At 40.3% G+C, this 27,038-nt stretch overlaps 1 protein-coding gene across 1 annotated transcript in view; it reads right to left on the bottom strand.

Annotated features, from left to right (window-relative positions):
• Window positions 1-27,038, bottom strand: part of DYNC1LI1 (dynein cytoplasmic 1 light intermediate chain 1) — a 70,094-nt gene that overhangs the window by 13,932 nt on the left and 29,124 nt on the right. Inside the window, exons 5-12 of the mRNA XM_089690748.1 lie at window positions 24,725-24,894; window positions 22,524-22,617; window positions 20,914-21,049; window positions 18,366-18,477; window positions 10,861-10,920; window positions 10,715-10,756; window positions 3,625-3,745; window positions 3,398-3,541 (exon numbers count right to left, since the gene is read on the bottom strand). Of these exons, the coding sequence (XP_089546874.1) occupies window positions 3,398-3,541; window positions 3,625-3,745; window positions 10,715-10,756; window positions 10,861-10,920; window positions 18,366-18,477; window positions 20,914-21,049; window positions 22,524-22,617; window positions 24,725-24,894 (879 nt within the window). The remainder of the gene's footprint in view (window positions 1-3,397; window positions 3,542-3,624; window positions 3,746-10,714; window positions 10,757-10,860; window positions 10,921-18,365; window positions 18,478-20,913; window positions 21,050-22,523; window positions 22,618-24,724; window positions 24,895-27,038) is intronic.

Raw genomic sequence — 27,038 nt, 5'->3', positions numbered from 1 at the left:
CTTGGCTGGGAGGTATTGCCACATCCCCCTTACAGCCCGGACCTAGCTCTGAGTGATTCCCACCTGTTTGGACCCTTAAGAGTTCCCTCAGAGGTTAGCATTTCAGCACAGACGACAATGTGAAGCAGGCTGTCCTAAGATATATATAAAAGTAAATAAATCTACACACCCCTTTTTCCACCTTTAATGTAACCTATAAACTGTACAACTCAGTTGAACAGCAAACTAAAATCTTTTAGGTAGAGGGAAGTAAAAATAAAAAACTAAAATAATATGGTTGCATAAGTGTGCACACCCTTAAACTAATACTTTGTTGAAGCATCTTTTGATTTGATTCTAGCACTCAGTATTATTGGGTATGAGTCTATCAGCATGGCACATCTTGACTTGGCAATATTTGCCCACTCTCCCTTACAAATACACTCCAAATCTGTCAGACTGTGAGGGCATCTCTTGTGCACAGGCCTCTTCAGATCACCCCACAGATTTTCGATCAGATTCAGGTCTGGGCCATTTCAAAACTTTAATCTTCTGGTGAAGCCATTCCTTTGTTGATTGGATGTATGCTTTGAGTCGTCGTCATGAATCCCTTTTCATGCTCAAAAAAATATATATACGCGCAGCGCTAAAGTGGATTTACGTAAATAACTGTAAAATCTCCAGGATATATAAAGTGCTTAATGATATCCAAATAAAGTGCTAATTATCCGGAAGAAATGCTTGATATAATATATCATAAGTAATAATAGTATATAATCAAAGTAATGAATAAATGGTTATGAATGTCCAAATAAAGGAATTAAGATAAAAGTTCCAAGAAATATCAGTAATCTGGATACAAGTAAATCTTGTTATCCCAGTGGTATGCAATCAAATATTCCGGTGACATGTGGGGTATGGTAAAAAAAGCACACTTACCAGATGCGCATTTTAAATGCGCAGTATGTTAATATGTGGTAATCAGCCAGAGGTCCCCTCTGTGGTGGGATGGAATACAGCCTGGAATGGATAACCCTCCTCTTGAGTCTGGAGTGGTAAGAAGTTAGCCAGCGGTCCCCTTTAAGGTAGGATGGAATATGGGCTGATGCGGATCTCCCTCCTCTGGACACTGGGATGGTCACCTGGGTTCCTGAGAATTAAATGCTCGGTGCAGAGCAAAAAAGAATGGTGCCCATAGTGTAGTAATTTGGGGTTTATAAAAGGTTTTATTGTTCAGAGATTAAAATCCAAATCATCCGTATGAGTAGGAGTACATGCAGCTTAAAGCTGCTTAATGCACTGACCAGCTGGTAGGCAAAGATGGCCGCCGGACCTCTGTGATCCGGAGCGTGACTCCTCCTTAATGCGTTTCGTACCACGTACGTTGTTTGGGAGATCCGCATCAGGCCATATTCCATCCTACCTTAAAAGGGGACCTCTGGCTGACTTCTTACCACTGGGATAACAAGATTTACTTGTATCCAGATTACTGATATTTCTTGGAACTTTTATTTATCTTAATTCCTTTATTTGGACATTCATAACCATTTATTCATTACTTTTATTATCTACCATTATTACTTATGATCTTATATCAAGCATTTCTTCCGGATAATTAGCACTTTATTTGGATATCCTTAAGCACTTTATATATCCTGGAGATTATACAGTTATTTACGTAAATCCACTTTAGCACTGCACGTATATATATTTGTCATTTAGAAGGTATACCGTTTCCTTTTTTAGTGTACTAGCTGCTTTTATTATTAAGCGCTCGCCGAGTCCCATTTTATCCTCTTCATGTTCAGCTTTCTAGCAGAAGCCTGAAGGTTTTGTGCCGATATTGATGGTATTTGGAACTGTTCATAATTCCCTCTACCTTGACTAAGGTCCCAGCTCCAGCTGAAGAAAAACAGCTCCAAAGCATAATGCTGCCACCACCATGCTTCACTGTGGGTATGGTGTTCTTTTGGTGATGTGCAGTGTTGTTTTTGCGCCAAACATATCTTTTGGAATTATGGCCAAAAAGTTCAACCTTGATTTCATCAGACCATAACACATTTTCCCACATGCTTTTGGGAGACTTCAGATGTGTTTTTTCAAAATTTAGCCGGGGTTGGATGTTTTTCTGTGTAAGAAAAGGCTTCCATCTTGCCACTTTGCCCCATAGTCCAGACATATGAAGAATACGGGAGATTGTTGTGACATGTACCACACAGCCAGTACTTGCCAGATATTCCTGCAGCTCCTTTAATGTTACTGTAGGCCTCTTGGCAGCCTCCCAGACCAGTTTTCTTCTCGTCTTTTCATCGATTTTAGAGGGACGTCCAGTTCTTGGTAATGTGAGACTGTTGCGACATATTTTCTCCACTTGATGATGACTGTCTTCACTGTGTTCCATGGTATGTCTAATGCCTTGGAAATTCTTTTGTATCCTTCTCCTGACAATGAGATCCCTCTGATGCTTTTGAAGCTCTCTGTGGACCATGGCTTTTGCTGTAGGATGCGACTAAGAAAATGTCAGGAAAGACCTACTAGAACAGCTGAACTTTATTTAAGGTTAATCAGAAGCACTTTAAATGATGGCAGGTGTGTACTGACTCCTATTTAACATGATTTTGAATGAGATTGCTTAATTCTGAACACAGCTACAGCCCCAGTTATAAGAGGGTGTGCACACCTATGCAGCCACATTATTTTAGTTTTTTTATGTTTACATCACCCCCCCCCCCTTTTAAAAAAAAAGATTTCAGTTTGTTTTTCAATTGAGTTGTACAGTTTACAGGTCATATTAAAAAAGGTGTAAAAAGTTCTGAAATGATTTATCCTTGTCTTATTTTTCTACATCCCAGAAACATGACATTTTAACAGGGGTGTGTAGACTTTTTAGATTGTGTATATGTATATATTGTATTTATATCTATATAGCTATCTCCATATCCCGATTGTTCTATTGATCCATTCCTTTAGAATTCTTTTATCTATAGTATCCTCAACATTTGGCAAGCCCCTGTGGCTCATGGAGCTTGCCTAATAACCAAGCTAACTAACACATCAACTTTTTTTTATCTCCATCACTCTCAACCTAACTGGCAGATAAGTCTGGACAAGTAATGGCTTTTCTTTGGAGAAGCTTTTAACTGCCAGCACATACCAGGCAGCTATACAGCAAATATGAATACTATCATGCTTCCAATATAGGGACAAAAATAAAATGTAATTACTATGCAACTGTAGTTCACAATTGTAGCTCAACTATACTGTATATACACTTTAGATGGCAACAACAACAACAGCCTATTCAAATTTCAGAAGACTATCATCTTGGCTAATTTTAGAACAATGATCTTGCATATTCCAAATGGTTTAATTTCATTGGCATTTTCAGTGAGTTAAAATACCACTTATAGGAGAGTACCTGTTTTTTTGGCAGATGTTGGCAGGCTGTTGCCTCCAGAATTGACTGTAGGGCTGCCTGTACCCCCAGGCCCAGGGGATCCAGTTTTCTTGCTTAGTAAGCTGTTAAAGAAATTAGCAAGCACTCCTTCACTTGTTGTTCCAGCTGTGATGAGAAAAGAAAATAACTGGTTAATGCAGGCATTTTACTTCCCAAATACTTAAAGCACTGGCTAACTGATAAGATACCTTTCATGTTGGGATCAATTTTCTTTGTGCCAGCAGGGACAGGCGACACACTGGTAACATTAGATGATCCTGATCTGCTGGGTGTCCTTGGAGACCCACCAGGAACTCTTGGAGATGCATCCTAAGCAAAATGATACTTGAGAATTGACATGACAGAAAACAGTTTTGCTCAGCATATTTAAAGACATAGTGCTGAGGAAGCTGTGGGTAATATAAATGAAATACAATAAAGGCATTAAGTATCTAACAAGGAACCTGACTGAAAATGCTTGTGCAAAAGAACTGAAATGGATGGATAGATAGATACAAAAAAAATAGGATGCTAGTCTCATATTATCCACTTGCCCTCCTGAGGATTTACCCCCCTTCCTGACCAGGCCTTTTTTTTGCTATTCAGTGCTGCACTATTTCAACTTGTAATTGCATGGTCATGCAATGCTGTACCCAAACAAAATTTCGTCCTTTTTTCACACAAATAGAGCTTTCTTTCGGTGGTATTTGAGCACCTGTGTGCTTTTTATTTTTTGCACTATGAACAAAAAAATGACCGAAAATTTAGAAAAAAAACACAAAACTACTTTTTACTTTCAGCTATAAACAAAATATATATTAAACTCAAAGTTAGTCATAAATTTAGGCCAAAATTTATTCTGCTACATGTCTTTGGTAAAAAAAAATCCCAATAAGTGTATATTGATTGCTTTGTGTGAAAGTTATAGCATCTACAAACTATGGTATAGATACTGCAATTTACGACATTTTTTGCTATACAGCGCTGCACTAGTTTAACTGACAATTGCACGGTCATGCAATACTGTACGTAAATGAAATTTATGTCTGCCACAATATAGGTGCTCTGCCAGCCCCAATTATTAATTTCTTCCTTAATCCCATTCTTAATTCCTTGTGCCCAAATGAAGTACATCTTTAATTCCTTACGTTCTTGCGCCAAATGTTCCCAACTTCAATCAATGCATTTCCCCCCTGTCATCCTGCCAAATGTTCCCAAATTCAATTAATGCCTTTCCTTCCCTGCAATAATGCATTCCAACCCAAACTTCGTTAGACAATTTCCTCTCTGTGTGTGTGTATTCTAGCCCAAACTTCGTTAACATTTTCCTCTCTCGTTTGTTAACGAAGTTTGGACTAGAATACACAAACGACAGAGGAAATTGTTAACGAAGTTTGGGCTAGAATACACAATTTCCTCTCTGTCATTTGTGTATTCTAGCCCAAACTTCATTAGCCACTTCCCCCCCTTACAGGATGACCGGCCCCCTGCTGTCTCTCGTCCTGCCTCGGCTCTTTGAAGCCGAGCCTCATTGCCGAGCAATGAGGCACGCCGCCCACGGCCCGCCCCTGGTTGCCAGGGCGACCGGGAAGCGTCCTACACCGGTTTAAGAGGCCAGTGCTGAGCTCTCCCCGTTCATTCTCTTCTGCTGCGCAGCCATCGAGGGAGCCCAGCTGCGGTGGGACCCTCGTGGCTAAACTCTGCCTGAGACCCCAGCCAGAGGGGAGACCGCACGCCAGCCCTGCCTGAGACCCCAGACAGAGGGGAGACCGCACGGATACTCCGGCAGGTACCTGTGTCATACTATCTTGTCCCCTGGGAGACCGGGCACCCTGTTGGATCCATGAGTACATGCTTCCTCTGTTTTGCCTGAACTGTTCTTGAACTGTTCCTCTGCCTCACTGTTGGATTACAAACTGTCTGCAGAAACCTTAACTTGCCCTTGGGGACTAGACTACAAGTGTTTTGGCTCCCTCCTTACTATTTCCCCTACTGGCAAGGTCACCCTCCCTGCAATCCCTCCATTGAGTGACTGTCATTTTATCTCAATAAAGCTTTGTGTGTTTGCCATCCGCTTTGTGTGTTCTGTCCTGCCTACCCTCCGTCACAATTTTAAATCACACAAATAGAGCTTTCTTTCGGTGGTATTTGATCATCTGTGCGCTTTTGATTTTTCACACTATATACAAAAAAAACCCAAAAATTTAAAACAAAAACGATATTTTCTCATTTTGGTCATAAAAAATATCCAGAAAAACTCAAATTTCATCATAAATTTAGGCCAAAATGTATTCTGCTACATTTTTTTGGTAAAAAAAAAAAATCCCAATAAGTGTATATTGATTGCTCTGTGTGAATGTTATAGCATCTACAAACTATGGTATACATAATGGGATTTACACAGCTTTTACTTTTTGACTGCCTATCACATTTCTTTAGGTGCTAAAATACCAGGACAGTAGAAACACGCCCAAATTAACCCTTTTTGGAAAGTAGACACCCTAAGCTATCTGCTGAGAGTTCATGGAAGATTAATTTTTTTCCCACACGTTTTTGGAAAATGACACAAACTTTTTTTTTTTTTTTTTTACACATAAACGTTGTCACTTATATGATACATTGTTCACACAAGCCATGGGTATATGTGGAATTACACCCCAAAATACATTCTGCTACTTCAACCGAGTATGGGGATACCACATGTGTGAGACTTTTTGGGAGCCTAGCCACATACAGAAGCCTGAAATTTATGTTTTTTACCACAAGTTTTTGGAAAATAACAAAATTTATATATATATTCTTCTATTGACTCAACATGCCTCTCAGCAAATAGTTAGGGGTGTTTACTTTACAAAAAGGGGTCATTTTGGGGGGTGGGGGCATTTTATGCCCAGCATTAGAAGTTTATGCCACACATCACTCACTCATTCTTCTAACCACCTGAAGACCAAGTCTTTTCTGACACTTTTGTTCACATGAAAACAAAAAAAAAAAATATCAGAACTTTTTGCTAGGAAATTACTAGGAACCCCCAAACATTATATATTTTTTTAAAGCAGACACCCTAGTGAATACAATGGTGAGTGCTGCAATTTTTTATGTTACATAGTACTCGCACAGCGATTTTTCAAACAGATTTCTTGAAAAAAAAAATGCACTTTTTATGCACAAAAACACAATATATTGGCCAATTATTTGGTGAAATATAAAAGATTATGGTACGCCGAGTAAATAGATACCAAACATGCGCATAACCCATGCAATGGCAACAAACTGCATACATTTTTAATATCCATAGGCAACTCTTTAAAAGCCTTTACAAGCTACCATTTTAGATTTACAGAGGAGGTCTAGGGCTAAAATGATGGCCCTTGATCTGACATTTGCAGCGATACCTCACATGCATGGTGCAACTGCTGTTTACATACTGGCACAGGGTCAACGCTCATGCACACAGGTGCGCGAGGTTGGCTTAAGTTATTTTGACAAGGTCAATTTTTTTAAAATAACTTTTAATGCAATCACAGGGAATGCAAATATTCCCTATAACTTCAATGGGCAAGGTCATATATTCTTTTTTGAGAAATCTGGGGTCTATCAGACTCTAGATATCTCCTCTGCCCTGACATTATCTAGATCGGTGTGATCAGATGCTTTCCCAATTTACAAATGGCGCTGTTTATAGCCTGCGAAACTGAGGTGACAAAATGCTCGTAGCTTCCGATTTCTTAGACTATAGAGATATTTGGCACCATTCTGGTCTCCAATCAGATCTATGGTCAGCTGGCAGAAACACGGCTGCATTCTCAGGTTCTCCAGATGGCACAGGACTGCCCGAGAAGGCCGTGGAAGGCAGTGGGGAAGAGGGGGGGGCCATCTTCTCCTGCTGCATGTAAAAGCAATCCTGCAGCTAATTAGCCACTAGGATTGCTTTTACGTGAAAGCCGCTCACCGGCTGAAAAAAACTATACCAGAATGATGCCTGCAGCTGAACGTTGGTATAGCGCTGATCTGATCAAAGATATTGATCCGTTTAGACACTATACTAGCAATGGAGGTTTACTGTGTATGTGAGCATGTTCCTAGCAATCAAGGGGTTCAATGTGATTACTGGTGGGCAATCTGATGCTATCTGGGAGGGGCGCGAAAACCGCGGGAGCGCGAATCACGTATGTATACACACACGATTTTGCGCACCCGTGCCGCCTTATAGCAGTATTTCTACTATAGGGCGGCATGGAAGCAGTTATACATGTCTTTGCTAAAAAAAAATCCCAATATGTGTAAATGAATTGGTTTACGTGAAAGTTAGAGCGTTTACAAATGGCAGTATAGATGCTGGAATTTTTTTTTTTCTACTAATAATGGCAACGATCAGAGACTTATAGCGGGACTGCGGCGGGCATTCTGATACTGGGGGGAACGGATTTGGTGTCATTGACATCCACAATGACACAAATACAGTTATCAGTGCTTAAAAAAAAAAAAAAAAAAAAAAAAAAAAGCATTGACACTGTACTAATGGCACTGGGCAGGAAGGGGTTAACATGAGGGGTGATCAAGGTGTTAACTGTGTTCTGGGAGTGTTTTACTAGGGGACAGGGGGTGTGTTTGTCACTGTAAGCACACTGCTCTGGATGGCTGTGCACAGCCATCCAGAGCAGTGTGCCCGAGCCGACAGGGAGGAGGACTGTTAGTAAACAAAGTAGCCCTCCATCTCGTCGGTGATCCTTCCCGGGACCCGGTGATTGACAGCCATGGCCGTGAATGCCGGGGCGCGCGCGCCCCTGCCCAGAAATGTAAAATCACATATATGTGATTTTGCGCACCCGTGCCGCCCGGTAGCAGTATTTCTGCTATAGGGCGGTCAGGAAGCAGTTAAAATGCCATACAATTTTTTTTTTTTGCATTTTAACACTAGCATAGAAGATGTTGTAATGATTTCAAGCAGCATTCTAATTTGTGTAATCAGGGGTCTTTTATAGTGAACCAGTGTGTCATCCTCTCTGTACAGAACTGAAAGACGCTTTGGTACCATACAAATAAAAATTACTGGAGCCAGCACCTTGGTGAATACCTGAGGTGCAGACAAGAAGCCGCAGGGCAGGTCCACAAATCGATATTGCAAGGAACTCACAGCAAAGCATAGGAATTGCTAATTCACAGCAAAGATGGGGACATGGAAGTAAGCATGCTTGATGTCCACCAAAGCAAGAAAGTCTCGCTGGTAAAGGGAGGAGAGTACAGATTTGGCAGATCTCATGCAGAATTTTTGGACCCAAATAAAGACATTTAGAGCGCTTAGATCCAGGATGTGGCAGATGTCCCCTTTGGGTTTGCAAATGTCTTGCCACAGGACTGAGGCAATGATACCTTGATCCATAAAAACATAGATGCCTCGGTGGAGATCTGCTAATCTGTGCATTCACACAGGAAGGTTGAAAGTGAGAAACGAAGGGTAGGGCAGAGTATGCAACTCCAGTTTGTAGTCCTGGGGTACCACCCCCTGCATCGAAGTGTCTAAGATGCAAACTGTCTAAACATCTGAGGATATGGCAGACTTCGAGTGGCAGACCTTGCGTGTGGAATAATAGCCAAGCTGGGAGGGGGTCTCAACATGGAGGTTGAGGGAGTGGAGAAACAAAAAGGGACAGTTCATAACGGGTAAAGGGGAGATTACTTTTCAGTCGGTTCCTTTTGCTGAAGAAGAGGGGTGTTTTTGCCCACCAATAGCATTCTTGAGAATATTAGCATAAGCTTGTTAAAGAGCCAAGGTACCCCAAAATCCAGGCAAACGAAACATCTTACACAAAGGTTCCGCAGTCCAGCACTTCAGGCAAAATGAGCTAAAGATATGTACTGGCGTGAGACACCCACAGAAAGTGACACAAGAAGCTTCCAGCAAACCGCCACAACTAAAATTTTTAATCCCACGTGTGCTTCATGCATGTAATAAGCAAGGGCCAACAGAGGTAGCAGTTAGACCTCTTTGAAGGGTTTTGGACCAATACATGATTTGATAAGGTAAACTCACAGCTAGGATCAGGTGAAAAACAGGACCCAAAAGAAAAGGGCTCCAGAAGGGGCTTCAAACTGCTTATCAGTTGAGTCCTTTAGGACAGTATATCATCCAGTGGTATAGTAAGCATCATATTAATACAGGAAAGAGCTTAATATATGGTGTGAATGGATCCCTTTTGCACAAAATCCTCACCAAAACAGACACAAAAATAATAAGCACTTGGGGGGAATAACTAACTGGGGTGTTGCTAATCGCTATAGAGGAATAATTGGAAAGGTGTGGGAAAGGGGCTTTGAGGCTTTAGGAGTTTTAAACAACCCAAGGTTGGAGACAGCATTGGTAGAAAAACAGGCTGATCCTCTAGTTTCAGAGTGGTATTCACTGCATCAAGGGAATGTATGGTGGGAAAAAGGGTGCAGAGCAAGCTCACAGGGAAGACATCACCACCCTAGACTTAACCTCTTCTGCTGCAAAAAATGGGAAGGTATAGAGAATAAGGGCAACTTGTGACCTACGTAAAGGGAGATTGCTCCGAATGTTTGTCCCGACTGATCCACTTGCCAAGTGAGTCTTCAAGGGCAATGTGTTGAGGCAATGCCAGTGACTCTGGACCTGGAAAACATTCATAGCTAGATTTTACCAGAAGAAAGTCTGGAAAGCGCTCTAAGTGGAAACCTAGTGGCCAAAAGGTGACAAAGCTCCAGCAGTGCTGTAGAGAAGAGTCTGGTTACAGTTTGCTAGTGTCAAATCCTCTTATAGGTGGCAGAAGTGTAAAGGCTTCCAGTGTCCCTCAATGGACCAAAAAGATTAAACATTCCCAAAGCCAAATTTCCAACAAATGTAATTTAAGAAGTCAAAGTTCCCTCAACAACAATGTCAGAATTTGCCAATAAACTCAGAACTAATATTGATAACTCAGTCTGTGAATGGCTGAAAACTAGATACCACCCACAAAATTAAAGTGTCATACAAGGCAATTATGGGGAAACATTTGCTGCACTGAAATGTACATGGGGAAGGTTGCATCTGCTTCCTCTGGAACCCAAAAGTGTAAACTATGCATTATAACCTTTTTTGCAAGCAAACAAGAGCTTTATTTTAAATAAAATAATAAAAATTTAAAGAGATTGGTCATGGCAGGCAGCCCATAAAATCTAAAATAAAAAAACAAAAAATAGGAAATGTTGTGTAACATTCCAACTTGGCAAACAAACGTCACATCACACAATGAATATGCTTGCAGAAAATGTACCATAATATAAAGAAAATAAACTTACTGGTCGTCCTGCTGAAGATGGTGGTTGTTTTGCCAACTGTGACTGCAAGAAAAAAAAAAATTTATATAAAAATGTGTATTAGCTTTGATCAACAAAAAAATTGACTCTGCTTTATTATGCAAATGGACATAGTTGAGTATGCTTACTTGCTGCTTCATAAGGAACACCTGATCATCTTCTGCTACAATCTCTTTCTCATGCACAAACTGTGAACAAGCATAATACAAAAATGAGATACAGGGAAACAGACTTATTAATTTATAAATTACTCCACTTTCCTAAACCGTGTATGTCTGGGTGGCATGGTAAGCCAAGACACCAGCTAAAATCTATCAGTAATTAGAAAGCAACCCTGCCTCTTGTCAGTGCAAATTAATATCAGCTGGTTCAGTCTCAACTACTGACCTATAAAAATGTGTCATTACCAAGGTGTCACACAACACACATCTAATGATGGGTAAAAGCAAAGAGCTCTCTCTCAAGACCTTTGCATCCTTATTTCTGCAAAACATACTGATGGGCCTGGTTTGCAGTCTCTGCTCTAATTCATCCCAAAGGTGTTCTACCGGGTTGAGGTAAGGACTCTGTGCAGGCCAATCAAGTTCCTCCACCTCAAACTCACTCATCCATGTCTTTATGGACCTTGCTTTGTGCACACTAGTGCGCAGTCATGTTAGAACAGGAAGCGGCAATCCCGAAATCTCCCACAAAGTTGGGAGCATGAAATTGTCCAAAATGTCTTGGTATGCTGATGCCTTAAGAGTTCCCTTCACTGGAACTAACAACAACACCGCACCATAATCCCCCCTCCACCAAACCTTAAACTTGGCACAATGCACTCAGGCAAGTACCGTTTTCCGAGCAACCGCCAAACCCAAACACGTCCATCAGATTACCAGACAGAGAAGCGTAATTCGTCACTCTAGAGAACATGTCTCCACTGCTTTAGAGTCCAGTGGTGGAGTGCTTTACACCACTGCATCTGACGCTTTGCATTGCACTTGGTGATGTAAGGCTTGGATCAGCAGCTCGGCCATGGAAACCCATTCCATGAAGCTCTCTACACACAGTTTGGAGGTCTTTAGTTATTGACTCTGCAGACAGTTGGCGATTTCTGCGCATTGTGCATTTCAGCATGCGCTGACCCCGCTCTGTCATTTTACGTGGCCTACCACTTCATGGCTGAATTGCTGTTGTTCTCAGTTACTTCCAATTTGTTATAATACCACTAACAGTTGACCGTGGAATATATAGTAGCAAGGATATTCATGGATGGACTTATTGCACAGAAGGCAACCTATCACTGTATCACATTGAATTCACTGAGCTCCTGAGAGCTACCCATTCTTTCACAATTGTTTGTAGAAGCAGTCTGCATACCTAGGTGCTTGATTTTATACACCTGAGGCCATGGGGGTGATGGAACACCTGAATCCAATGATTTGGAGGGGTGTCCCAATCTTTTGGCATTATATAGAACTGTTGATCTTGCCAAAAATCCAGTGAGCTTCTAACTTCCTGTAATGAACTGCCTATGCAGCACTGAAATTCCAAACGGTTATAAACCTTACTTTAGTTCTTCTCTGCTGGACTAGCACTAACAGAACTCCTCCCCATGTTCAAAGGATGAGGAAAAAGCGAAGAAAGAAGATTGTGACTTTGCTTATACAAGAATTGGGTGATAACCCCTTGCTCCAGAAGGCCTGCTAAACTATGTGGTGACAAAGGAAGACTAGAAGACATGAGATGAGGAAGGGGTTGGGAGCAGAACTCTAGTTTGTAGGCCATTGCAACTGTCTCCTTTAGCATCGGAGATGCTGTCTGGCCAAGCGTCTGCAAAGACTGACAACTCTCCCCCTACACACACACACACACACACACACACACACACACACCTTTTGGAACATAGGGGTGCCCCTTTATACCAAAGAGGACTTGTCTACAGGTTTTGAGGATTAGGGGGCTCAAGGCCTGCGATGAAAATGGGCTTCTGCCATGGGTTTAATCTTGGGGGAGGGGGGTGATTTTTACCTGGTTTGAGGTCTAGGCATCCTATGCTGGGGTAGATGAAAACGCTTACATTCTGGCAAAGAGGAAGCCCTAGGGAGATGCTGCCTATATAATCTCGTGTCAAAGAAGACTCAGAGCAATGTAAAAACTGAAGCAGGGACAATGTTTCAGGCTGTTGGTGTCAGGTCCTTGACAGGAACCCTGCTGGCCACCATGAAAATATGAGTGGATTGCAGGCCACAAATGTTCAATACAGTAGGAAAACTCCTTTTGTGTTTGCGATCCAACATGTTGAACTGCAAGCAGAGACAACTTAGCTGTGATACAAGGTAAAACCTTAAGTACTCACAAACTGATTGCTGGGAATGGCTTAATGGCTAAAAGTGACCAGTTCACAAGACAACTGTAGGCAGCAGAAAGGACTGGAGTGAAACTTACTAAAACTGGAGCAAACAGAATATAGAGTAACTGTGCATAGTTACCAATCAGCTTTTAAACTCAGCTTGTTCAATTAGGCTTTGAAAGTGAAAGCTAGCAGCTAATTGGTTGCCATGCACAACTGCTCGAGATTCTGGCTGCTCCAGGCTTGATAAACTCTCCTCTGTGTGTCTCTTGTGATTAGGAGCAGTGGCAGGAAGGCACTACTTCTGTTTCAATATTTGTATTAAGAAAGTTTTATTTTAAGAATACAAGCAGCTCAAGATGCGCCCACGCAGGGGCAGAGCAGAACATAAACAGATACATCCAGCTGACTTGCATTAGTCAAATAACGAAGGAGGGACGGCAAAAAGCGAAACCAAATATTAGCAGCAGTAATTCAACAAAAAAAAAAAAAAAAAAAAAGGAAATCAGAAAGAAAACATGGAGGGAAAAGAAACTAGAAGAATCACGGATCCAGGGCTAGCACAGGCAGTGATTGTAAGAGGCCATAACTAGTAAGAGGCAGGGATGGCAAGGAATAACGTATCCAAGGTTCCCAAACCTTAAGAAATCTCGGATGAGAATCATGAAGAATGCTAGACATCTCTTCATTGAACAACATAGCATTCAACCGGGTCTTCACCCACTGGAAGACAACCAAAGGGGTTCTCCAAGCGTGAGCTATAGCACGTTTGGCCGAAATAAATAGGTAGAATGCCAATTTCTGCTGAGCCCTTGACAGTCCCAAAATTGGACAATGCAGGAGGGCCACCCTTGCATCCCTACGGACCGTAATATGAAATAGCGTTTGTAGCAAACCAAAAACCCTAGACCAGAAGCCTATCAATCGCGGGCACGACCACCAGATGTGCAAGACGCCCCCGCGTAGACCACAGTTCCGGAAACACCTATCCCCACCAGTCGGATTAAAGCGAGCGGGACCCTGTACTACTGCAGGAGAACTTTGTAGGCTGCCTCAAGAGTGACTGTATTGAATGAACATTTCGCCACCATCCCCCAGGCCCTACGCCAATCCTCCGCCGCAATCGAGACACCCAGATCTTGCTCCCATTGAGAGACATAAGACAGGTGGGTGAGGAGGACCTACTTTTAAGGGAGGCATAAATTACAGAAATGAGACCAGGAGACCCTGGGGAATGCTGACAAACGTGCGTTTTGCGGTAAGGGTATGGAAGGTACTACTTAAAGCTAAATTTATACATCTTAACAGTTTCTGGGAAAACCAGCAGAAACAAATAGTAAATATAACAGCTGATGCTTGGCCCCCTTACAGCCTATACATTGAGCTTTCAGAAACTGGGGCACACCAGAGACTGTACCACAGCTCTCAACCTGAATAGCACTCTGCAGCTAACCAAGCCCAGTGTTCAAAGGTCACATTCTAGGTGGACCCCAAAATCACCCAAGTACAACAGCAGGGTCCGGGTAAGATCCCCAAAGCAGCTTGTAGATGAAGTCTTAATTGGAGAAAAAAAAAATCTTGGGGGGGAAAAAAAAAAAAAAAAAAAAAAAAAAGCTAGTAACACATGGTTAAAGGCAAAAAACTTTTTTTTTTCTTGGATATGTGAGAGATGGATTAGAACACTTGTCAGTTGTTATTGCTGCCTGCGTTCCCGTTAGGGAGATTCACCCTTTTTATTTGTCCTGTTTGCTAGGGATGCACAGATACCGGTGAGTACGAGTATCGATACTTTTGGTGAAGTACTAGCCGATACGAATTACCAATACTTTGCGTTAATGGACTCAAACTCCACCACAAAGAATAGCATGCGATTTGAACAGGAATGAGATTCCTGTCCAAATCGCATGCAGTTTCCCCACTGCTCCTGTGTGAACCCAGGTTTGTCATAGCCCGAGTTCACGCAGGAACGGTGTGGGAAACCTCCCTGAATGCATCACATGCTGAGTCTTGGTGGTAAGAGCAGAGAAAGCGAGAGGGATTTGAAATCCCCACCGCTTTCTTTCCTCTCCTTGCAGCGATGACTGTTTGGGCTATCATGTTGAATAAGCTTACATTTATTCACAGCAAAGATTGTAGTTTTGAGTTTATGAAATTACATTTCCTTGCAATTAAAGTGATGCACTTGATTTTGATCATCACTTGCAATAATGGGGCCATTTCTGATCTCCTGGCTAATAACTTCTTTGCAGTTAGCATATCATTATATGGACATGTAACTATACTTTAGTAGTGGTAGTAGGTGAGTTCATGACCTAGAATCTCTCTGTAAAAACAATCCACAAAAGAGAGCATAAAAAGGAAACAAATACAATTTAGAGAGAATGTTGCAGTCAAAAGCTACTCCTACCGTAGCCATCCTTTACGTATGACCAACTAAACCAATTAATACTTTTAGGTAAAAGGTATTATAGTGAGCGCTACTTAAATGGAAAGGTATATAAATATGTATATACAACATAAATGATGAGCAGCTGATACACCGAAAAGGTAACCTAAACAAAAACCTCCAATGAAACATATATATCACATAGAATGGCGCAGTGCTAAATAATAAAACACAGTTTATACACACAATATATTAATGTGAGTTTGTGTGAATTTGTACACATGCGTGATATCACCCCAATGGTGATCTGTGAATTCAAAAAGTTCAATATAATAGTGCGGATCGCGGAGAGATCCTAATTCAGGTGAGTGGACGTCCTGATCCAAGGTGTGATGATAAGTGTGAACCACACAAATAGGTGAAATACGCACTCACCAGATGTGCGTTTAACATACGCAATATGTGATCCTGCGTCACCAGGCCATAAAACGATCATCAGATCCCAGATCAGATTGCCCCCAGATCCCTATCCCGGTTCCACAGAAGTAAGATCATCAGAACTGCTACCAGGTATCACCACCAAGGGTCCAGAATCCTCCAGATGGGCACTGCGAATGATAGCACTCACACAGAGTGCCCAATGAGAGACCTCATAGCGTGATACTGCTTCAGATATCTTTATTCAGGGTTGGTAGGTGTGGGGTACATAAAAAGATTTTAGATAAAAAGTTTACTGACCATACGTTTTCCAGGTGTCCACCAACGGTGGTGAGGTGTCCTGCTGCCCACTGACGCGTTTCGTGCGATGCACGTACTCATAGGGTTCAAGGCCAGCAACCAGGACATCTGTTTAGCTGCTATTTATATGTGTAAATGGCACTTTAGCTTAATGCGCCCGCCATTTTGTCGACTATCGGCGCATGCGCAGAACGTCGGCATCGTCTTTCCAAGCTATTGCGCATGCGCGAACGATCGGCGCCATTTTGTCGTGGATCGCAGTGCGATCCACTTCCTGCTACAAATTCACACAAACTCACATTAATATATTGTGTGTATAAACTGTGTTTTATTATTTAGCGCTGCACCATTCTATGTGATATAAATTAATACTTTTACCATCTACAGTCCAGTACGTGACCATTGCTGAGTTGCTTAAAGTGTATCTAAACTCCAAAACAAAAATGATTTTACAGCTTACTAATGCTTAGATGTTGTGGTTGCATAGGTTTTTCTTACATTTTCCCCCCTTATTTTCACTTGTTGATCAAGCCAGTAAATCTGTTATTTTTCAGAGATTTTTAGGTACCATAATTTGCCGCCATCCCACGGCATCTGCAATTTTAAAGCATGACATGTTTGGCATCTATTTACGAGTAACATCATCTTTTATATGTTACCATAATGTAGTGTTTGTGTACGCAAGTACTGTATGACATAATTGCAACACCCACCATTTTATTCTCTAGGGCCTTTGCAAAAAAAAAGTCACACACACTCTCAAGTATATATATATATATATATATATATATATATATATTATATATTATATATAATATAATAAAAAGTTTGGGGGTTCCAAGTAATTTTCTAGCAAAAACAAAACGTCGATTTTTACTTATAAGTGAGAATGTGAGAAGTGTCAGAATTTCACCCTGTACTGAAGTGGTTAAATGTCAGTCAAATGGATCTAAAAAGGTGCAAGATACAAAGATTGCTTTTGGGTTTAAATACCGCTTTCATGTATCCATGTACAGCTCAACTGATTCCCCCATCTACCCTAACAGCATTTTGAGTTGAGTTGCACTTTAAAACTTGCTTTGCTAATACAAAAAGTATCAAACTACATTCTTATTATGCATTTGAGCTGCTGAACACTGTTTTTGTGTGTTTTAACCCCTTCAAGACCGACAGCAAAACAAACCTGAATGCCCAGACCCAATTTTGCAATTCTGACGGGTTATTAAAACTATACTACTATTTTTATTATTATACAGGATTTATATAGCGCCAACAGTTTGCTCAGCGCTTTACAATAGAATATTAATGTATAATAATGTATAATATACATTTTTGTTATCAAAGGAAACCTGGCACAAAATAATAAAATATATATAGATTTATATTTTTATTTAGCTGAATATTTTTTGCTATTATAACTTAACACCAAAAAACACATCTGTGTGAGTTATTTGTACCCGTAGTAGGGCCCAGAAACTATAGTATGCATTTTGCTTTTTTGTATCCTACCTAAAACACACTGGCACAGATTTTAAAAAAATGTCTTTTTTAAATCTCTGCCTAAAATATACTGCCCTTGACCATTACATTAACCTTAACACCAACTCTGACAACGACCTAGATAAAACCTTGGTCTAGCTATGTTTTTCTTTATTTTAACACACTTTTGTTTACATCTTTCTCTCCTGCATGGAGAGAAAGATACAGTGCATCTTTCTCTCCATGCAGAAGAGAAAAAAAAACCCATGAGTAGGCTGCACAGTGGCTGATCACAGTGTTAGCCAATCAGAGGCTATCACAGCAATTAGGTGAATGGGAACCGGAAGTCCTGATTCCTGATCATCCGTACAAGACCTGAGGAGAAAGTGAAAGAACACATATGTGGCTACCAGGTTTAAAGCCCACCTCCTGGGCGATGCATATGTGTGTTACTGTGTCATTGTAGGGTTAACTTATACTACAAGAAACATTTTAAATTGTGCAGCAAACGACAACTCTGCCTAAAACCGCAATGCGGTCCTGTAGACTGTCCTGGAGCTATTTATTTAATCCAGCAAGGCTGGAGGATTTAACACTAACATTTTAATATTTCTCTGTAGGCATGTAATGTGGTTATCTCAAAGCAGAAAACATAATCCTGGACTTCCAAGAGGTGGTAATATAAATGTAAGTACCTTTCGCACAGGTGGTTTAGTGATTATATCTTCAAAAGCATCCTCTGGTTTTAGCGTTTGAAAGTTTTCATGTAAAATTCCTATCTTCTTCTCATTATCCCATCCTGCAGGACTGGAACAAAGGTGAAAATCAACAGACATCCAATATCATCTCAAAGTAATTAAAATAAACTAAGCATACTTGTTCACATTTTCTGCAATCATTTTCAAACAATTCCCTAAGCTATCATAGAAAATTATCACACACACTAAAATAGCTAAGTATATACAACCCCTGACAAAGTATGGAATCACCACTCCTGGAAAATGTTCATTCAATTGTTTAATTGTGTAGAAAAAAAAAAAAACTAAAATCACAGACATGCCTCAAAACGATTTAATTTAACATTCCAACCTTCTGGCTTTAAGAAACGCTTAAAAAAATTAAAGAGAAAGAAAACTGTAATCAGTTGAAACTGATTGCAAATCAAGCACAGGAAAAATATGGAATCACTCAATTCTGATGAAAATATGGAATCATGGAGAAAAAAAAACAAAAAAAAAAAAAAAAACACTAAAGTACACCACTATTACTTTGTTGAACCACCTATGGCTTTTATAACAGCTGGAATTCTCTGAGGCATGGATTTAACTAAATCGACAAACTTCATCAATCCAGCTCCAACTTTCTACATAGCAGTTGCCAGATCAGCTTTGCAGGTTGGAGCCTTGTCATGGAACATTTTCTTTCATTTCATTTCTTCAGGCAGGCATCTTTATACATTTCATTGGAACCACACCAAACAAAAGTTCCAGCATCATCACCCTGCCCAATGCAGATTTGTGATCCAGCACTAAATATCACTTTCATCCACAGTCCATGATTGCTTTTCTTTAGACCACTGTAACCTTGTTTTTTTCTGTTTAGGTGTTAATGATGGTTTTTGTTTGGCTTTTCTGTATGTAAATCCCATTATCTTTAGGTGATGTCTTACAGTTCCATCACAGACATTGACTCCAGTTTCTGCCCATTTGTTTTGTTGCGCATTTTCTGTTTTCAAGGCGTATTGCTATAAGTTTTCTACCTTGATGCTTTGATGTCTTCCTTGATCTACCAGTATGCTTCCCTTTTGATTTGTACTTGGTCTAGATTTTAGACACAGCTGACTACGAAACATTCTGTGACAATTTACCTTCTTGAAGAAGTTTTATAGTCCTCTCCTTTGTTTCAACATCTCTCGTGTTGGAGCCATGATTCATGTCAATCAGCTTGGTGCAACAGATCACCAAGGTGTGCAAGCTCTCTTTTTTAACAGCAGACTAATTAGCAAATGTAATCTGATGCAGTTTGTTTTAGAACTGCAAAGTACATGGTGATTCCATTATATTTTCGTCAGAATTGAGCGATTCCATAATCCCACTGCTTGATTTGCAAAAACAGTTGCAATTGACTACAGTTTTCTCTTTTTTATTTTTTGTAAGTGTTTTTATGAAAATAGTTTTGAGGGATGTCTGTGATTAGTTTTTTTTTCTACACAATTAAACAAATTGAATGAACATTTTCCAAGAGTGGCGGTTCTATACTTTTTGCCAGGGGTTGTACGTATAACAAACCGAATGTTTGCACCACTATGACGTTTAGTTTTTCTTTTTTCCCCCCCACTTAGCGGGAAATATTGCTTAAAAGAAAAGAAAAGGTGAATTGTGCACTAAAGGCCTATTACAACTTTAACCACGCTATAACGAATTTTTCCAGAGTGACAAAAGCGCATGAAAAATAATTACCTTTAAATCTACCTGTGCGCATCTCTACCTTGTGTTTTAAAGGTGTACTGCATTTTTAAAAAGTACTGCTTGCAGCATCTTTGGTGCTCTGTTTGAAAAAAAAGTACCAAAAACACACCTTCTATTATAGAAACACACTAAATGTTAAAAATACAATATGTGCTTTTGAAAAACTTATACTTTTGCAACAGTATGAACAGGCCCTAGTCAGTTTTCTGCAAACACAAACAGTGCTTTACCAAACAAAATCAATGTACTGTATATTTTGTACCTATGTAGGGATACCTAAAGTGTCTTATCACCATGTCCAAGTTACCCCCCTTGATTACTGACATTTATGCATTACAGTGGTATAAAAAAAAGTGAAGGAGCATAATACCATGTGCCCCCCCCTTCCCACTAAGCCGTGGCCCAGTTTCCAGCATTCTAAATCTGGCTATACATTACAACCTAAATGTAAAAGTATTTTTTAGATTCACGAAACAAATGTAAATGGTTTACATTAAAAAAAAAAAAAACACACAACAAAAACACATTTGTTTCGTATCCAATTAGGAAGGTTCCTGTACCACATAGATGTTGATATAGCTAAAGGAAAATGTACAGCCAGGCTGCAATGCATTAGTTCAGCTTCAGGTAGATATCCCTTTGTCTATGGCCAGGTTTGGGCTACTTAATTATAGGCATGAGCATTCAACCATATCTCTAATATGACTGTCACTACATGCAGGCCTGAAAAGAGGAGCTCCAAAATCTCATGGTCAGAGCAGCTGTAAATACTTACATAAATACTGCATCCTTTTCTACAACCACAGCAGGCATATTGAAGGGAAATCCATATAAGTGCTGGACAATATACTTATATACAATGTCTATATTTTTGTTCTCTTTGATTGATGTGTAAATTAGTGCGGTGCCATCTTAAAAGTAACTAGTTAAGGAAAATATATGATCATCAGGCATACAAATTTTGCAGTAAAACAGGTATTTTCACAAAATGTAAAACTATTGCATCTCAAAATGGTTAATTTGCATTAGAGGATTGGGCAAACACCCGAAACAACGTAGCCAACATGCTAAGGCTGTGTCTAATGGGCCCTGAATGCAGAATCTGAGCATACAGCAACTATGCTCTGAATGCCCTCTCAGCTGAGGTCCCAAAGAGGAAAGCAATATAAGGTCAACCAAGCCAAAAGAATGCAACACCCAAGTTCAAAGGAAAGCCATGCTGGGCAGGACATATAGTCATTTTCTAAAAAAAAAGAAAAAAAAAAAGTGCATCATAAAACATGAATTACTCAAAACATGCATTAAAACGGCATCCACCTAGTACACCTTCCAGAATAATCTTTAAAAGGCAACTGGCAACAGATGGTGCCATTACAATCAGCAAACTTATCCTAAAAATGAACCTTCCCCTCTTTTAACACCTATGCTAAATAACCCGTGTAAGAAAGATGTATACCCTTACCCATTTTCAGGCTGCTCTGGTCTGGTCACATGATCCCCCGTGTCAGTTGCTGGCAACCATGCTCAAAAACCTGGGAGTGGTGGCATCACTCATAGTTTTCTATGGCCCATCTGTTGTCAGTGTTCCCTCTCCCCTGCAGCTGCTACTGGCTGATACAGGGGAGCTGGATCACATGACTGGACTCAAGCCGCCTGAAAATAGGTAAGTATATACATCTCTTACATAGGTTAGTCAACATAGACGTTAGAAATGGGAAGAGAGCACTTTTAGGATTAGTTAGGTATAGCCTGCAATCCCACTTTAAGGAAAGCAATCAACGCATCTCTATTAGCAAATATAGATTTTATTTCTAGCCACCATGAGCAAAACGTCAAATAAATTATTTGGGAACCTTGCTGGGTACCTTCCTCAAGGTACAGACTCCTGACAGACAACGGATATTGGTTTCATGATAAAGTGTGCACACAGCTTTCTTTCAATTTTTGTACTCAAAACTTGAATTTGTTTACATAACAGCCATAAAAGGGACATTTTTTTTTTTTGTGTGATTCACATACAATCCGGGTGCAATGCAATTTCAGTCCATTCATTTTAAGACATTAAAACTGTACAGGACCGCACTACTACTGCATGCACTACTTTCTAAAAACACAGAAGAAATAGATCGCATTGTACTATTGTACCATGTATTCTGGTGCAGGCAAACTCACTGTCTGCGACTCGTGTTTGTGCTGTCAATAAGTTAACACTGCTATCTACTGTAGATCGCAACTGCAATGCGTTTTGAACGCAGTACGGGAAACACAGACAGAACACAGGTTTAACAGTTGTGATTATTGTTCACATTTAATGAAGAGTATAAAACTATCTGCCGTGTATAGTTACAGATACAAGTCTGCATTTCTTGCACGTATGAAGGATACACTGTAAACAAAACTTCCGGATATGGGACTGAATAAAGTCAAAGTGCTCATCTGTATAATCGTGTTCTTTTTCCAAAATACTGATGGCATCACACTGCAATACAAAAAACATTGAGAAACAAGCGAGGGAACTTAAAATAGGCCTGTATGACTATATTACAGTCTACTAAATATAAAAAGGTATTTAAAGCTGAACTCCAGACAAACAAAAAATATTAACAGGACACAATAAGTGCAGATGTTTGATCAAAAATACAAGCGACTGACACCACAAAAGAAAAAAAAAATAAAGCAAAAAGGCCCTCTGAAAATAAGAATACTTTTAATACTTACATTTTCAGGAAGCTATGTGTTAATTGAATACCAGCTGCTTGGGAGCAGCTGGTATTCAATATGTCTAGGTGTATCTGATACCCGTTCCCTGCTGGGCACTGTGCTTCCTCCATCAGGCTTCCACATAATACTCTGACTGTACACTGTAAATTTCTGTCTGGGTTGAAGGGACCTCACTGCGCAAGACAACACAGCCAAGGATCTAAAGACTACAGTGCAGTGGATTTTTGACTTTGTCATGTTTCAATTATCTTAGTTCAGTAAGGAGGAATAGTTGCTGATCTTGAATCAAGGATGGTTCCAGCCTTTTGGGAAGAAATGGTGATGACGTAATTCTCAGGGAAGTACTGTAATCTTTTTGAGATGTAATACAAATCTGCAAGTGATACAGTTGATCTTTCCCCTATTTTTATGTTATTAATTCTATACATAGGACAGAGTGAGATTTTAGAGCCTTCACAGCAGATAACCATCATGCTGCCATGTCAGGAAAAGGTACCAAGAAAATACTCAAATTATGTCAAGACATGGATCCGTGACTTGGCATCGCCCCCTCTCTTTCCTCATTGGCTTACTGGCTATAATTACCAGCAGCGGGAGCCAATGGCTCCTGCTTGCTGTCTCAGCCAATGAGGCAGAGGCCCAGGACAGCCAAGGCCTGTTGCGCACATCGCTGGATCGCGATGCAGCTCAGGCAAATATTGAGGGGGTGGGGGCACTGCAGCACACAGAAGATTTTTTACCTTTATGCATAGAATGCATGAAGGTTAAAAAAAAACAAACCGTGAGCCTTAACAACCGCTTTAAAGTGGTATTAAACCTGAATCCAAGGATTTAACATATTGCAACTTACCAATCCTTAGGCCTGGTACACACTATCAGTTTATTTTTCATTCAACCCAGCGGGCTGAACGCAAAAAACTATCCAATGTTAGTACAGCGAACTCCCCACTGAGCTATTGTGTGCTGACGACAGGGGGCCTGCCTGCCCCTGTCCCTCATCAGAACACTCTGGTCAGCACTCACAGCCACTGGGTGCCAGTACTGATCGGATGCCAATCTGATGCTGGTTTTCCAGCATGCCCGTTCGACATGGGCCAAATCTCCGTCCATTATTCGGCCCGTGTGTACGGGGCTTTAGATGTGGTGGCCGCATTAGTTTTTTTTTTGTTTTTCCCTCTGTTTTCACCTGGTAATCTGGCCAGTGACACACCTCCTGTATTAAGAGTGCTTATACTCTGGATGAAGGAGCAACAGAGACACCTTTGGACAGAATCATTGTTAATCTGGGGGAGGGGAGTGTTAGATACACTGATAACTTGAAGCCAAACTAACTGCTTTTTAAGCAGTTATAGCAACAGTTTTTTTTCCTTTTGGGATAAAGGTATTAAATAAATAAAAGCTGATTATTATAAGCATCCCTGTCAGTTGTAAAATGGTGTGTCCCACCCCCCTAACTGTTACATCTGCAGGACTGCTTGTTCTGTTACAAAACAAGAGACTTACTGGCTAGATCATCAGGTAAAACCAAGGGAAAGAAAATGAATGCAGCCATCACATTTATGAACTGGTAATCTGCAATATAATAAAATGTTAGCTTTTGGGTGTAATACCACTTTAATGTTTGCCAAAATCCTTGCAACATATACAGTGTAGTGCTCATGGAGGGGACCTTCTTTTACCTCAACAAACCTGGAGTGTAACTTTAATAGAATAATTACTGCAAACACACAGCAAAAGGAAAAAGACTGATGCCAAACATATTTGCTTGTTAGTAATAGAAAAACACAAATTGCAGGCAATGAGCTGAAATGGGTAATGCATAATAATAAAAATAAAAAAAACAAAACAAAAAAACAAAGACTGACCTTTGTGCAAACTACTACTACAGGAATGCCAAGGTTATGCGTTAGGGTGTCTTCTCCCAAGGGCAGGATCACGCTGTCATCTTGATCCTCTTGCGAGGATGTAGCCCTCCTCTGCGGTGAGGCAGGAAATTCATCTCCAGGCTCTACATATTCTTGGAAATTTCTAACCACTGAACAAAAAACACAAGTAAAAGGATTCAAGCCAATCCAAAAGGTGACAAAAGTGAAAGTGAACTTATCGATGTCTTTCCAAGCCTGCATGAATACATTTCTGAGATATTACAATATGCTGTGAATACTATTTTACAAAAATTCTACCTTTTATATTAAATTGCCCTGCAAGGGAAGAGCTATTCTTTTCAGCAGCTTGCATCTCCTACCTCTCCTCAATTTCCAGCTCTGCAGCCTCCATCAGTGTCTTAGGCATTTGACAATTCCAGGAGTGTTGGATGCCTGAGTCGTCTGCCTCAAGAACACAGGACACATGGAGCACTGAAAAGGGGAGTAATAGAAGCTCTTTTCTTGCATGGCACCATCTTTTTAAATCTTTTTCACACTGACAGGGTGGCTTTAAAGGATAAGTTCACCCTTATAACATGTTAGACCCGTATTTAAGGTGTAACTTGTTACACCCATCTTTAAAGTGTAACATGTAACAATACAGCACCTGCCCACACCTCCCCGCACTAGCTGTCACTATTTAAAAACAGTGCAGCCATGCAGGGCTCTGGTCACACAGCCACGTCATTCATTCACAGGGTTTTGTGAATGAACTACAAGTACTGTCAGCACTGTGGCAGATGGCTTGTAAATCCTCAATGAACTACAATGGGGGTGGCAAGTGTTCTCATAGTTCACCAATTCCTCCTGCAGTTCAGTGTTAAAAAAAAAAAAAAAAAAAAAAAAAGGAAAAATGTTTTAACCGCAAAAAGATGTGCATTTATTTTTTTTGGTTTATAAAAAGGTGAACTTATCCTTTAAAAAGCATCAAGTTGCTTTGCCTAGGTTCCAACTGGGGAATGATGTCATCGTTCCACATCATGAAGAGTAGTATTTGTTTAGACTCTCTACCCCAGGGTTCACTCTGACTACAACACTAAACCTTTGTAGCCAGACATGAGTGACTGTAGCAATAGGGGACTGGATTTGTGCAAGACGCCATGTGTACACACAGCCTAGAAAATACTACTGGACTAGTACCAGGATTTAAAGGAATGTCTGATATAGGATAAACAATTTAACGGTGGATGAAGATAAAACTTGAAAAAATATATTGAACACTAAAAAGGGGCAAATTTATAAATGGAGAATGAATAACGCTTCCCACTCAGGGCTATATACTGCAAAAGTTACCACATACCGCAGCCTGCATTTTATTGCCCAAATATAAAAACACAGGGTGCAGAGAGGAGCCTGCAGTATGTCATGTTTAAGGGCTTGTTCACACTGTGCGGGCACCTGCGATTTTTGCCCTTGATAAAATGCAGGTCCCACTAGAGCACACAGAAATCAATTGTTTTTTATGTGCCACATTCACACCACACTGCCAGTGTGATGTACAGTGCAGAAAAATGCAGTACAATGGAAGATACTGCATGTCACCAGACAGCAAAATGACAGTTGAAAGCCGAAAAAAAAAAAAAGCACCACATTGTGCTGAAACAGGCATCGCACTGCTCCCTGCCCTGATGACATTTTAGTGTGTGGCTTAGTGTGCACATAGCCTAATTCTCAGTTTGGGAGAAATGCCAGTCATAGGATTTTGCTCTCCTTCCATTTTATTTTAAACTCATTCACTTTAAGAGCATTCTGCTGGCTTCTGGACTGCACACTAAGCACATGTGTAAAGCATGCTTCTATGGTTAATAAAATTAAATATTTGTATTTTTTTTTTTAAACTTTACATAGGTCACCCTGGTTCTTGGGAGATTTTGTCACCAGCAACTGGAACAGCTTCCACTGTTTTAGGTTAAATACCACTTGCTGAAATACACTGTACATTGTAAACTAAAATCTAGACAGAACTTGAAAAACCACACGATTCAATAAGGATTTTGCACTTCTGGCAGTGCAAATGTTTTCAAAAGCCTTGCTCAAAATTCTTTAGACCCATGTGACATTTTCATTTTAGTACTTCGCCACATACAGTGAAAGTGTAGAAAATAGTACTATTGTTTTGACAAATTCTATAAGAAATACTGCCATATTGCTGATAAGGAAAGTGGAGATACAGAAGAACTCTTTCATGCTGGAATAAATTGTGTCGCAGGAGTAGGTATTGTGTCACATTATTAAAGTATAACCTGTTTTTTTT

This window comes from Staurois parvus, unplaced genomic scaffold, assembly GCF_062004578.1.
Source record: "Staurois parvus isolate SC_StPar_1 unplaced genomic scaffold, SC_StPar_1.0 ptg000021l, whole genome shotgun sequence".
NCBI classification, from domain to species: domain Eukaryota; kingdom Metazoa; phylum Chordata; class Amphibia; order Anura; family Ranidae; genus Staurois; species Staurois parvus.
The sequence above is the reverse complement of the archived record's forward strand: the minus strand, read 5'-3'. Positions and strand labels throughout refer to the sequence as shown.